The sequence below is a fragment of the Leishmania braziliensis genome, chromosome 2 (assembly GCF_000002845.2).
Source record: "Leishmania braziliensis MHOM/BR/75/M2904 complete genome, chromosome 2".
NCBI lineage: Eukaryota > Euglenozoa > Kinetoplastea > Trypanosomatida > Trypanosomatidae > Leishmania > Leishmania braziliensis.
Genome location: NC_009295.2, coordinates 57,600 through 68,934, shown reverse-complemented (window position 1 = coordinate 68,934; position 11,335 = coordinate 57,600). Strand labels below are relative to the sequence as shown.

The window sequence follows — 11,335 nt, the reverse complement described above, 5'->3', positions numbered from 1 at the left end:
CCCGTCGCAGTGGTGTCTCTTTGCTCTTCTCTTTCCCTTCATTCTTTGTCTCTTGGCTCGCTATCGTAGATGGGCCGGCTCTGCTTGCAACAGACAACCCCCACTGACTTAACCACCCCACCCCACCCCCCTCTCGCTTCTCATTGTCCTTCGTCAGTTTATCTCGTCTCCGTGCGCTTTTCTTCAGCTGTTGTTCCTGCCGATTTATCATCTCTCGTTGGCCGCTCCGCTTTCGCCTCTCGGACCCCATCCTCTTCCCAATAGAGACGAGCAACACACACGCACGCGACACACTCGCCACCTCTCTCTCTCTCTCTCTCTCGCCACCTCTTTCAGTCGCTCCTGCGCTGCCACGTGCCTGGCAGTCTCGTGCGCTTGTCAACGCTGTCCACCTCCTCGTCTCCCTTTTTTTTTTCACGTCCGTTACGCACAGTTAACGGCATACCGAGCGAGGGGGATGTGCGTGCGTGTGTCTGTGCTGGCATGATGGAGGACGAGTTCGTCAGCAACGTGATAAAGCGCCGGTGCAACGCCGTTGGTACTGGTGCAGGCCGTCTATCGCTGCCCAGTCTCACCACTCACGAGCGGTCGGCAGGGCTTCTGCGCAGTGATGGATACGCTGGGGAAGGCGCCAACCAACCACAAGAGCGCCTCAAAGCCGCGAGCGAGCCTACCGTGAGCTCCTCCGCGACCCCGCCGCTTGCCTTCCATGGGCACGTACGTCCTTCAAACTCCCTCGAGCAGCACCTGCGCGCTTCCACGTCCCCCAACGCGCTTGGGCCGTATGCCAACACCCCGGGCGTCACCGGCGGCGCAGCAAGACTGTGGCATCGACTCCTGCATTACCGTGCGTGGAAGCACCGCCTTGGGAGGCGTGGGATGGCGGTCACTGTCGCCACCTGCGTGCTTTTCCTGCTCCTTTCAGTGTCACTCATATGCGTTTTTGGCCGCCGCTCGCCCCAGAAGCGTCTCCTCAGCGCGGCCACTCGTAAGCTGATGGAGGAAATGAGAGGCTGGACTCAAGGAATTAGTGTCCTGGTGCAGCACGAGGGCGCCGTTGAGCGACTCAACCTCACCGCTGCGCAGCGTGGCAGTATTGTAGGCAGCGCATTAGATGGCGCGGGCGAAGCGCACCGCCTCAGCGCCCACATGCTCCCCGCGTGGACTCTGCACGTCGTGGAGGAGGGCTGCGCGGACTGCACGGACCAGCAGACTTACGCCAGCGCTGTCGAAGGCGTAGTGCTGCAGGCGCGCCACGCCGTGTTCGCGACGTCGGCTGCCCCGCTGGGCCGTGTCGGGCCGATGCTGCTGGCGATGGCGAGCGTGACGGACGACGTGGATGTGCGCGCGGAGCTGCCGCAGTGGGAGTGGCTGCGGCACGTGCACGGCAGCGGCTTTCCGGCGGTGGGTGGCGCGGCTGGGGGGTCTGCGCCGCCGCGCGCACCGTATCTGGCGGTGATGGGCATCCCGTCGACGGATCAGCGCCCGCGCGCCGCCCTGCGTGAGGCGCAGCGCAAGACGTGGCTCGCGTACCAGGAGGTGGCGCGCCGCGACAACCACTTTACTGGCGCGCTGCTGGCGCTCTACGTCTTCGCCGCGGCGGAGCCGATGGTGCCTGTGGATCTGGCCTCCGATGAGCAGACGCGTTCAGCGACCATGAAAGGATACGCACAGGACAACGCCTCCACACCTTTCCACCACACGACTGCGCTGCTGCCAAGCTTAAGAGAGTATGATGCGGCCTCATGCGTCCTTGCGACAGGCAACACCACTGGTGACTGCGCCGCTGAGGACTTCGCGCCCCGCCGAGTGGTCCTTCGCCGTGGTTGGCAGTCTGCGGGTATTCCGAGCCCACCCTGCGATCGAGTCCTCAGAACATCTGGCAGCAGCGAGGGAGCTCCAACGTCTGCGCTGTCGTACCTGAGCGATGTCCTGTCGCTCCCCGTGACGCCGGCGTTCACGTCGCCGGCGGAGTACATCTGCCACGCGTCGTCTGCGCTGTGGCAGGAGGCGCTGACGCACCGCAACGTCCTGTGGATCGACATGATGACGGACCGGCGGCCAACGACCAACAAGAAGCTCGGTGAGACAGACGACTGGGGCCTGCCGGTGGAGGTTGGGATGAGCCAGAAGCTGATCCTGTGGCTGGCGTACGCGTACCACGCCTTCAGGGATGTCCCTTTCATCATCAAGGGCGACGACGACGCGTACGTGAAGGTGCCGCAGTTCCTGAGCGATGTGCGGTACGTGATGGGCGGCATGCATGCCCGGCCACCGCCTCCGCCTGCCGATGCCGCCAACCGCAGCACGTACGCGCCGGACATGGGCAGGGCAGAGTGCATGTACTGGGGCAGCATGCGTCTCTTTGGTCAACTTACGTATAACTCTGGGCTGCTGTTCATGCTGGATCGTCTGCTCGCTCGAGTCGTGCTGGAGCCTCGTCCGAACGGGGAGCCTAACGTCGCAGTGCTTCTGGCCGCGGCAGACTTCGACCCTTCATTGTCGCGGGCTTACCACACGTTGGAATATCACCACGAGGATGTTCTGCTTGGGCTGCTCATCCGAAACACGCTCCGACGCGCACGCGACATCTGCCCGAACAATCGTGTCTGGTTCATCAAGGAGGGCTTAGCTCGTTTCCATGACATGCACCGCGGAACGCCGCACGACGTGACGTGGTCGACGGTCGTGGCGCACCGCTGCACCCCCGCTGATGATTACTACCTTCACCACTTCTTCCAGAGGGAGCACTATGCCACGTTGGCCAGCTCGGGCGGGAAACGCCGCGCTGAGAGAGCCGCTGTGGCGCAGGCGGCGGCGTGGGTGGCGGAGCACCGGCGCACCATGGGGTCCGAGGTGGTGGGCTGGGACGCCATGCCGGCTGTGCAGTGGGTCCGCAATGTGAAGCGGACGCCTGCGTACGACATGGCGGAGGCGGATGGGGTGCCGGTGTACCGCATCGAGTACAAGTACTGGGCACACCAGTTCACGGCTGTCGATGATGGGCTCTACTCTTTACCGCAGAACTGAGTGCCACTAGAGGCGATGCGCGTTTGCCGGGGGTTTATGTGCTCGGTCCGCTGAGGCGCCGCTCTGCTCGCCTTAGCCGGCCGCTCGCCGCCTCCTTTGCGGCCGGTCTTTTCGGTTTGCCACTGCGTCCGCCTGCGTGGAGAGGCGGACATGCGTGAGATAATGGGAGCGAGGCGAGAGGAGCACGCTGACAGTCGGCGAGGAAGGGAGTGAGTGGTGGTGGGGCGGCGACTCATACAGCTGGCCCCCATTCATACGCCACCGCGAGCGCACACAGGCCTGTGGGGAAGCACGCAGACTGGATGAGGTGCAGCGAGTTTCAGAAGTGCGAGCACTTGTTTGCTTGTTCTCTCTCCCCCTTCTGTGCGCGCGCTTCTACTTTCCTGAAGCTCTTCTCCCTCGAGGCTGGGCAGCGCCTGGCGTACGGCCTTCATCTCTCGGTTTCTTCGCTGGCTGCTGGTGTTTATCGTGTGGAGCAGGCTGGCAACCCCGTGCGCGCTAGTTCCACCCACCCTGCTGCTCGCTCTTCCTGTGCCCTGCTCGCTTGCGTTCTCTCTCACTGTCCGTCCGTCCCCCTCTCTCGCCGTATCTCGCTGGCTCCCGCTCTACCACGGACCATCTCGCTCTCTCTGGTCATTCTTCTTCATTGCAGCTTGTCGCCCTTCCTCTTCGCTGACTCCGTCTTCCCCCCCTTCTCTTGCTTCGCACTCCTCAAGGCATGGCGCCGCCAGCCTCGCACCTCTCCTGTTCCCTCTTGCAGTGAACCGCGCGTTCCCCTCCTGTGCGCACGCACACTCGCTGCAGTCGCCGCGATGTGTAGGCCCCACCCCACCTCTCTTCTCTACTCTTCCGTGGCTCTTTTTTGGTCTGCCCTCTGCCTGTGAGCTCGTGCGCCGACCATTTTTCCTTGAGCCACTCACCATGTGCTGTGTCTGGCTGTGCTGCTGGTACTTGATCCGTGCCGTGCGCCTGTACCAGCTCAGCGAATTCCTTCCTCTCTTTCATGAAAGGGATACCAGCAGCAAATCGCTTGCCTTCCCTCCTTTACCACCGCCTCCTCCATTTCTGTTTCCTGCCAGCGTGTGTGCGGGGGTTCTTCAGTGCTAACAACCTCCTCTCTCTCTTCCCAGCCTCCCCTCCCTCCCCACCCGAAGTGTCGATGCTCCCCTACGTCACTCAAATGATGCTCTCAGCCTCACTCGTATTTTCTCCTTTCCATCTCTCTCCGTTTCACCACCCCACGACCCCGGCGAGATGAGGTGTGGCGGTGTTGGTCTTGCTGTATGATGAGGGGCGACTCCCCTCTCTCCCTTCCTCATCTCTCTCACTTTTACGCACTTTCGGCGTGGGCCTCGCTGTGCCCGCTGGTGTGTGGTGGGGGGCTGAGCCAGCGCGAGGGGGATGCACCGCGTGGCGACCGGCACGGTAGGCGTGGCTGCGGGGCGGGTCGGGTCTAGTGGCGTTGGGGGGGGCGCGTGTGTCTCGTTTTTCCTTTTGTGCTGCGCCTGTCTTCGTGCGCGCTCCCCTCTCTTCCGCCGCTTTGCTGTGGAGGCGCTCGCAGCACGGAGTCACTGTTGGGTGGTGCGGTGGCGTGTTGTGTGGGCATCCTCCTCTTGTCTTCCGCGCCTTCACACCGCCAGGTGCGTGTCTGTGGCAGCGCGGGGGCAGTTCGGGTGACGTGTGGATTTGCGGGAGCGTGTAGAAGAGGGAAGGAAGTTTGGCGGCCGCGAAATCTGAGGTGAGCAGCTGAGGTGTGCAGGCCAGTCCCGTGAGGGGGAGCGGCACTGCGAGGAGCGCACCCTCTGCATTTTCGGTCGGCGAACGCTTCCTCGCTGCTGGGGCCCTCAGAGGCGTGCTTCCGATGAGGCCCCCCCGTGTCGACCTCTCGCCAGCCTGCACGAGAGAAACTCCACAGAGCCTCGCCCGCGCGAGAGGCACCAACGGTGGCCTTGTTGCGTACTGCGCCTTCTTCTCGCTCTTGTTTCGCTCTTCCCGTTGTCGGCTTTACGCGCGCGCATCGACACGGCCGCCCTCCACCTCTGCAGACCCCGCCGCACAGCGCCCCCCTCGCCGCGGCTCTTTTTGGCTGTTCTCCTCTACGCCCCCCCACTCCCCTCCCTCTTCTCGAACACGCACCCACACGCGCATTCGCTCTCCCTCCCCTTCCTGGTCTCGCCCATCCTTTGGCGAGTTTCATGCCCGTGCACCTCCGTGAGTTTGTTCCTCGCGGGGGCGGCTCTTCTCCCTCCCTCCCTCCCTCCGCGTTGCTCGTCCGTCCGTGTTCGCTTCTCGCTGCGCCCCTGTTTGGTCTGCTGCGTAGGCGCCGTCTTCTCTCTTCCTCTTCGTGGCACCCTCCCTTTCCTGTACCAGAGCGGGGGGGGGGCGAGAGAGAGAGAGAGGCGGTCTCGCGCCCGGGGTATGGCATCTCGGGCGTGTGTGTCGGTGTGGGTGCGCGCGTGCGTCTGGGGCGCCAATTCTCACCGAGCACACCTCCTTTTTCGCTGCCCCTTCCCCCCACCGGCCACGACCTGCCCCGCTCGCCACCGGCGGTGCGCTCCCTCCTGCGTCTCTCTGCCATCGAAAACCCAGAGGAGTTGTCTTCTGTATAGCGGGCCTGTCACTGTCCTCGTCGGTATGTCCCTTGCCTGGTGCGCGCTGTGCGGGTCTCTGCCCCTCCCCTCCCCCCTCTCTCTCTTGGTGTGTGCGCTGCAGTTGGCGCGTTGTACAGTTGAACGCATCTCCCCAGGCGCGAAAGGCGTGGCGGCTGACACAGCCACAACCGCCGTTTTGCTTCTCTGCCGCCGTGCCCCTTCCTCTTGCTGCCCACGGCTGCGGAGAGTCCTCTCCGCTCGCTCTCTCTCTCTTCGCGTCTTAACAGTCGCCTGCAGAGGCGGACAATCCAGTGCGCTGCGAAGGAGGCGAAGGGCATCCTCCGTGCACCCCCGCCACCTCATCTGGCGCCCCCTTTCCCTCTGGGCAACTTTTCCTCTCTTTGCGCCTCTCTCCGCTACGCATGGCCGCGGCCTCTACGCGCCACCGGCACATGCACACGCCCCCCCCTCCCCCGTAGCCTCCCTTGCTGGTATTCCGCATTTCTCTCAGACTCCCCCCCCCCCACCACCACCTCTGCGCTGGCTCATTGCGAGCAGCACAGGTTCTGTGCACTTATTCACACTTTTGTGTCTGTGCTTGCCAGTGTTTTGGCTTTTTCTAAGTAGTTTACTGTTGCTGCTTGGCTGCACTTCATTGAGCTTAATCGGAGTGTTCTGCTCCCTCTTCCCTACTGTCCCCGCTGCGCTTGCTGTACAGGGCGTGGCGCTGGTAGTCGTCGTTCTCTTCGTCATCGTCCATCCACCTTCCCCAAGATCGCCATTGGCGCTAGCGAAAGATGGAGTTCCGCTGGGCGGCGGAGGGTAACACGGAGGAGCTGCGGCAGTGGCTGCGTGAGCACCCTGAGCGGGTGAATGTGCCGGCGAAGGGCACCAACATGACGCTACTGTACACGTGCATTTCCAACGTCAACCGCACTGACTTGGCCTCTATCCAAGCGGGGTACTCCGGCTACCTCCGTACTGTGAAGATGTTGTGTCAGGAGTATAAGGCGGATGTGCTTGCCAGGAACGGCAGCAACCACAACACAGCCCTTCACCTTGCCGCTTCCATCGGCGCGACTAGCATCGTGCGCTACCTGGTAGAGTCACTGCAGACACCAGTGGGATGCACCAATGCGTTCGGTGAACGACCCCTGCAGTTGGCTGAGCGCCACGGGCACACGGAGTGCGCTAGTATTTTGGCAGCCGCAACTTCTACAGCGGCCGTAGCGCAATGCCAACAGTCAGTGGGCGACTGTGCCATGCCATCGGAAAAGGCGCCGTTAGGTGGACCGCACATCGGCACCAGCGGGATCCCTAGTGGAGGAATCGGCCGATTCCAGAAGCTCGCTATTTCGGACAGCGACGACGACGACGAGAAGCCAAGCCAAAATAGCAATAGTAGAGGGGCTCCGGTGCACCGCGCCAGCGGCTTCCCCTTTCGTCAGCCCGGTGACGGCGCCGGCCCGTTCTTGCCGGCCACACAACTCAAGCAAGGGGGCGGTAGCGGCACCCGCACTGCACCGTCTTCTGTTGTGGATGGCAGCCCCGCCTCTCTATTACCCGGTGAAGCGCATCCAGCACTGCAGAATCGCAACTTGAATGGGTCAAGGAGCGGTGCCGCGCCAATCAGCTTCACCCCGTTAACGCCCATTGCCGCTTTGTCCAACTCCACCACTTTCTCAGGCCTGCCGCCACCTGTGCGGCCGCGTAAAGAGTATGACATCTCCGACTCTCGCATCCTGGCTAACCCAGACCTGCAAGGCTTCCGCTTCGCCTACGGTGACGGCTTTAGGTACATCCAGTGCAGCGACCACTACGAGATTCGCGGCATCCTGCCCTACACTTACCGCGGCACGGTGTACTACACCCCGGTGATCATCTCAGTCTACGCACCTGTCTCGGGGATCGACTCGGCGGAGAACACGATAAGCGGCAGCAACGCTGCTGATGCAGCTCTCAACGACCCCAACAAGTTATCTGCATTCCTGGCGTCTGCCAACGCAAGCGCGTCGCAGACGGTACTACGGGCCTCATGCGCGAAGGCAAAGACAAGCGTGTACTGCCGCTACCGTGTGTGCCTCAACATAGAGAACCTCAACGGCTTCGCCATTAGTCGCAAGGCCGAGTACGTTGACCCGATCAGCGGCGCCATCATTCCCGCACCCGGGGATGACAAGTACCAAACGCTGACCGCGTACATACGCAACGTGGTTGTGCGTAACTTCGAGGCGATGCCGCCTCTCATTGTGCCGTCGAGCATCTACGCCTTCCCCTCACGGCCCAACATAAGTCAGCTGGGCAGCAGTGGTAGCACCGACTTCTACCGTCACCACCACTCCCACAACGCACCATCGTTCATGAGAAACGCGTTACCGAACCGCTCTGCGGAGCACCTCCGCTGCGCCACTGTTCTCCGCGATTTGTCGAAGTTTGGTGACGGCCTCGCGCGGTACTTTCCGGCGAAGCATCGCATCGTCGCTTACGTGCCCATTTTTAGCGAGCGCAAGGCGGCGGTGCTCGCGATACCGAAGGAGAGGCCTTACGCCACTACCGTCGGACAAAGCCCGTCACCCACCGCTGCCAGCACTGCCGCTGCGAAGACCTGCTCGGCAGAGGCCGCTGTTCCCACCGCTGGGGGCAAGGCTGGGGTGACGCATCAGGTGGCTGTAGAGGCGGTGGCGGAGCTGCAGGTGCGCGTGGTGCTGCAGTTCTCCCCGACTCGTATCGGTGGCACAGCGGGTGAGAGTGGCGGTGCTCACGACAGCGAGGCTTGCGTCTATGCCAAGCCGCCGCGCCTATACTTAGTTGATGCGGCGACCCGCCCATTGGGGCCCTTCCTCGATGGTGCGGCGTTTGCCACCACCACCACCGCCGCCGCTGTCACTGGGGCACCCGCGTCCCCGTCCTCCTCCCTCTCCCTCACTGGGCAGTGCTTCGCCGGCATCATCAAGGACAGGGAGACGGGAGAGGTGACACCAGAGCTCCTTCCGCTTTCACAAGAGTCGTGGAGTGCCAGCGGGTCTGTTTATGATGTTCTTGTGGAGCTGCAACGCGTGCTGAGAGGCGTGCTCGAGTCCTTCGCCATGAGCTACGCCGGTGTGAAGGGCACCTCACCGCAGGAGAGTCTGCAACAGCAGCCTTTGGGTTCCAGCGACCGCAGGACAGGCGCGCCACGGAACGCACCAGCAGCGCCCTTGCCACTGAACAGCTTCATGACACCGACGATGCAGGGTCAGCCATTCCTGACAGAGGTGAGCGGTGATAGCATCAGTGCTCCTCAGAGAAGCAGCGCCGGGTGTTGTCTCTACTGCATGCAGATGCTTCAGCCATCCCGCATTCTGCTGCAGCCCTGCGGACACAACGGACTCTGCGGCCTGTGCGTGCAGCGGCTGCAGAGCCACTGCCGAGAGGAGGTGTTCGCCTGCCCCGTGTGTCGTGGTGCCGTCCGGGATGTGCTGGAGATATTTCTATAGCAGAAAGCGGTCGCGTGTGATGTGACGCCCACCCTTCCTTTCCCCCTCGAGGCCTTTATCTGCCACTTAAGGCCTCCTTGCTTCAGACCTCGACCCTCGTTTGTTCCTCCTCCCCTTCTCTCTCTCTCTCTCTGTGTGTGTGTGTGTGTGCGTGTGTGTGTGTGCGTGTGTGTGTGTGTGTGCGTGTGTGTGTGTGTGTGCGTGTGTGTGTGTGTGTGTGCGTGTGTGTGTGTGCGTGTGTGTTGGTCCCCCCGTCCGCGACGATACCGAATAGGGGGTTGGGAGAGGAAGAGGGGGAGGCGGATTGTGCTGTGGGTGTTTTCTGCGGGTTCGCTCGTTGGCGCCTTTACTGTCTCTTCCCCACGGCCACCATCTCGCCGTTGTTTCTCTTCTTCGTTTTTGCTCGGTGTCACCCCCCCCTTCCTCCTTCCCTCCCTCCCCCACTCTCGTGAGCACGAGAGGGAGCTGAGAAGTAAAGGAAAAGAGGCAGCAATGTCAGTGCTTTGATGCTTTACACCCCCTCCTCCCTTGGTTGTGAGCCATTTTGTCTGTGCACTGCCACAGCCTCTGAATATTCTCCTCCTCTCTCTGCGCCTATTCGTCGTTTCCTTGCCAACTGTGAAGTCCTGTGCAAAGGAAACGCATCGCCTTCCTAATGAATATCCATCAATGCTACCTCGCTGCCGTCGTGCGATATTGGGGCGGGGGGGGGAGGCGGAGCACACCTTCCCCTCCCTAGTCTTTACGTGAGGGGTGGGGGGATAGCGATGATGTCAGGAGGCGAGGGGGTTCGGCTGAGGGCAATGGATTGTGACGCCTCCATAATGGCAGCCCCTCCCCCCTCCTTCCCTCCCTCCCTCCCCCCTGATGCGGTGTTTGACCGTCTGCTGGTTCACCCTGTTCCTCTTCATTACTCATGCTTCCACCAACCCCACCCCCTGCCTCCCCTGCCTCCACCACGTGCGGCTTACGCTCACAGAGCACTTCCGGCGCGAAGAATGGCCTCGAGCCCGAATAGCACCGCAAACCTCTACGACCCCATCGAGGTCGCTCGGGCGAATCCGTACTTCAAGCGGAACCACATGGGGCAGGTGACCTGTACGCTCTGCGGCATCTACTGCCCCGAGGAGAACAACTTCCTCAAGCATATCGCCGGCAAGACTCACACGCTGCAGCTGGAGCGGCGCCAGCACAAGGAGCTGCGCCACCTTCGGCTGCAGGAGGAGGAGCGACTAAACACTGAGGCGGAGGAGCGCGCACGTAAAGAGGAGGCGCTACTGGCGCTGAGCGGCGGCCCGGTGGCGGGCAGCAGCACTGGCGCGTTGAGCTCGGCTACTGCTGCTGCCGCTGCGAATGCCCGCTTCGGTACTCCGCTTTACTCCTTCCGAACGGAGCACGACGAGGTAGCGTATCGCACCAAGGTCTGGGTTGAGGTGATATTCACACAGGCCGAGGAGGGTACACGCCCGCTTCACCGCTGGCTGTCTGCCCGCGAGCAGCACGTTGAGAGGCCGGCGGACGACTACTTTGTCTATCTACTCTTTGCCTGCGAGGGGTACGCCACCATTGCGCTGAAGTTTCCTGCAAAAGTGAACCGCTCTCAGCCGCGAGACGTGCTGGAGGAGACGGACGGCAGCACGTCCGAAGCGTACTGGTGCTCCTGGGACCCCTTGAAAAAGCTCTACTCGCTTTTCTTCGTACTCAGCCGCTAGCGCAGTCGGTGGCGCGTGTCTGATGGATCGGGAAGGGCACGCGCGCTCGCCCTGGTCATGGAGCGGCTACCGCCCCCCCCCCCTTTTCTTCTCCCTTCTCTCTGCAGCGAGGAAGAGGGCCACGGACCGACCCACGCGCAGCTGATGAGCGTTTCCATTTCTCTGCGTTTGTGCGCGCGATTCGCGGCTGTTGTTGTTGTTGTTGTCGCTTTTATTCTCGTGTTTCGCTATGTTTGCTAAGTGCCGATGCCAGGGACGAGTTGGTGAGGGGGGGGGGGAGCAGTGAGAGAGGTGAGGTGGGGTGGGGTGGGAGCGAGTCCACTGCCCCTACGTACGTTCGGTGCGTGTCTTCATCTCGCTCGCGCGCTCTCTCTCTCTCCCTCTCCTCGATTCACTTTGGGGCTTACTTAAGAACAGCGGCTACCGTGCGTAGTAGTCTTACGGGGACACCCCCTGCGGGAAACGCTCAGCTTACATAGCTGTTATGTGCTGCACAGCCTCCGTGGCGATGGGGCGTCACTCGATG

At 62.3% G+C, this 11,335-nt stretch overlaps 3 protein-coding genes across 3 annotated transcripts; all 3 read left to right on the top strand.

The window, feature by feature from the left end:
* Positions 1–879: 879 nt before the first annotated feature.
* Positions 880–3,030, top strand: SCGR6 (phosphoglycan beta 1,3 galactosyltransferase; the record flags this gene model as incomplete). Its single annotated transcript, XM_001561479.1, has 1 exon — positions 880–3,030. One exon carries the CDS (start codon positions 880–882, stop codon positions 3,028–3,030), a length of 2,151 nt encoding a protein of 716 aa, XP_001561529.1.
* Positions 3,031–6,418: 3,388 nt separating this feature from the next.
* Positions 6,419–9,097, top strand: LBRM_02_0150 (conserved hypothetical protein; the record flags this gene model as incomplete). Its single annotated transcript, XM_001561478.2, has 1 exon — positions 6,419–9,097. One exon carries the CDS (start codon positions 6,419–6,421, stop codon positions 9,095–9,097), a length of 2,679 nt encoding a protein of 892 aa, XP_001561528.2.
* Positions 9,098–10,095: 998 nt separating this feature from the next.
* LBRM_02_0140 (conserved hypothetical protein) lies at positions 10,096–10,809 on the top strand (the record flags this gene model as incomplete). The annotated part of the gene is made up of 1 exon (XM_001561477.1): positions 10,096–10,809. The coding sequence occupies one exon, from the start codon at positions 10,096–10,098 to the stop codon at positions 10,807–10,809; it is 714 nt and encodes a 237-aa protein (XP_001561527.1).
* Between the last annotated feature and the right edge of the window lie 526 nt (positions 10,810–11,335).